General features: G+C 32.5%; 1 protein-coding gene across 1 annotated transcript in view; it reads left to right on the top strand.

Moving 5' to 3' along the window:
- Smp_147160 (Hypothetical Schistosoma spp. protein UPF0506) overlaps positions 1–876 on the top strand; it is a gene marked incomplete at both ends in the record, with an annotated part of 18,298 nt that extends 17,422 nt beyond the window's left edge. The window contains one exon of the mRNA XM_018798092.1: positions 677–876. Within this exon, the coding sequence (XP_018653068.1) occupies positions 677–876 (200 nt within the window). The remainder of the gene's footprint in view (positions 1–676) is intronic.
- Between the last annotated feature and the right edge of the window lie 300 nt (positions 877–1,176).

Below are 1,176 nucleotides of genomic sequence, written 5' to 3' on the forward strand. Positions count from 1 at the left end.
CAATTGACTCATGATTTCAACTATGAAAATACTGAAATCTCCACAAAACCCCTTCTGATTTCTGGATACATTTTTTTCAAAATCGGATGCTTATAGTAATCAGTAGTAAATCGCATTCAGAAGTATTTATATTGCCGGTAAAATATTGATATTTGAAGACACTTTATACCGTAAACTGAGTTGAAGTAGATAGCCATTGAAAATTAGAGAATAATGAGCAGCTGTTCCATATTAGTATGGAACATCTCAGTAGCACACCCACGATCCTTACTTGGATCGAACCCAAGATGTCTATATAGTTGACTAAGCATTCATTTCAATAGACGTCAATCAATAACTTCTACCGTTGATATTTTTTTTCAATCCCTATGTTTTATAATATCAACCGTGGATCGGTTGAAGTTAGACATTAACATCGTTGGATACCGGCTCAGTGGTCTATCGGTTAAGTGCTCGCGCGCGAGACTGATAGGTCCTGGGTTCGAATCTTGCGAGTGCGGGATCGTGGATGGGCACTGCTGAGGAGTCCCATAATAAGACGAAACGGCCATCCAGTGCTTCCAGGTTTTCCATGATGGTCTAGCTTCAATTGACTCATGATCTCAACTCTATAAAAAAAATAAAAGATTAATTATTTTTTTTAAATTTTAATCTTTTTTTTTACATCCAATTTCAGGTTGTCGTGCACTTGGTGAAAAATGTAGTAAAACTGTTTTTGATCGATGTTGTGGTGATACAGTATGTCATTTATCTTCACCATTTCATGGTAAATGTGTTAAATGTTTAAAAGAGGGTACATTATGTGTATCCGATAAAAATTGTTGTTCCCATAAATGTAATATAGGAAAATGTACAAAAGAAAAACATCATTATTAAACTGAATATCATTTCAATTATTGCATTAAAATGAATTCAAACTTTTCAATGTTGTTCAATAATAACTTTAATGTTTACATTTACTTAGTATTGTTTGTTTGTTTGCTTGTATCTCCCCATTGATGTTTAGGGCTGAAATTGGTCAGTCTCTATCCATCTTTGCTTATAACTTTAATGTGTTTCAATCTAATATGTATTAAGAATTTTAAATATAGATTAGTCAATGAACTTTAATATTGTGATCTAGTTGCTAACACTATTGAAAAACAAAAAAAAAAACAATAATCCGATTCATGAAAG

This window comes from Schistosoma mansoni, chromosome 6 (assembly GCF_000237925.1).
Source record: "Schistosoma mansoni strain Puerto Rico chromosome 6, complete genome".
Lineage (NCBI taxonomy): Eukaryota > Metazoa > Platyhelminthes > Trematoda > Strigeidida > Schistosomatidae > Schistosoma > Schistosoma mansoni.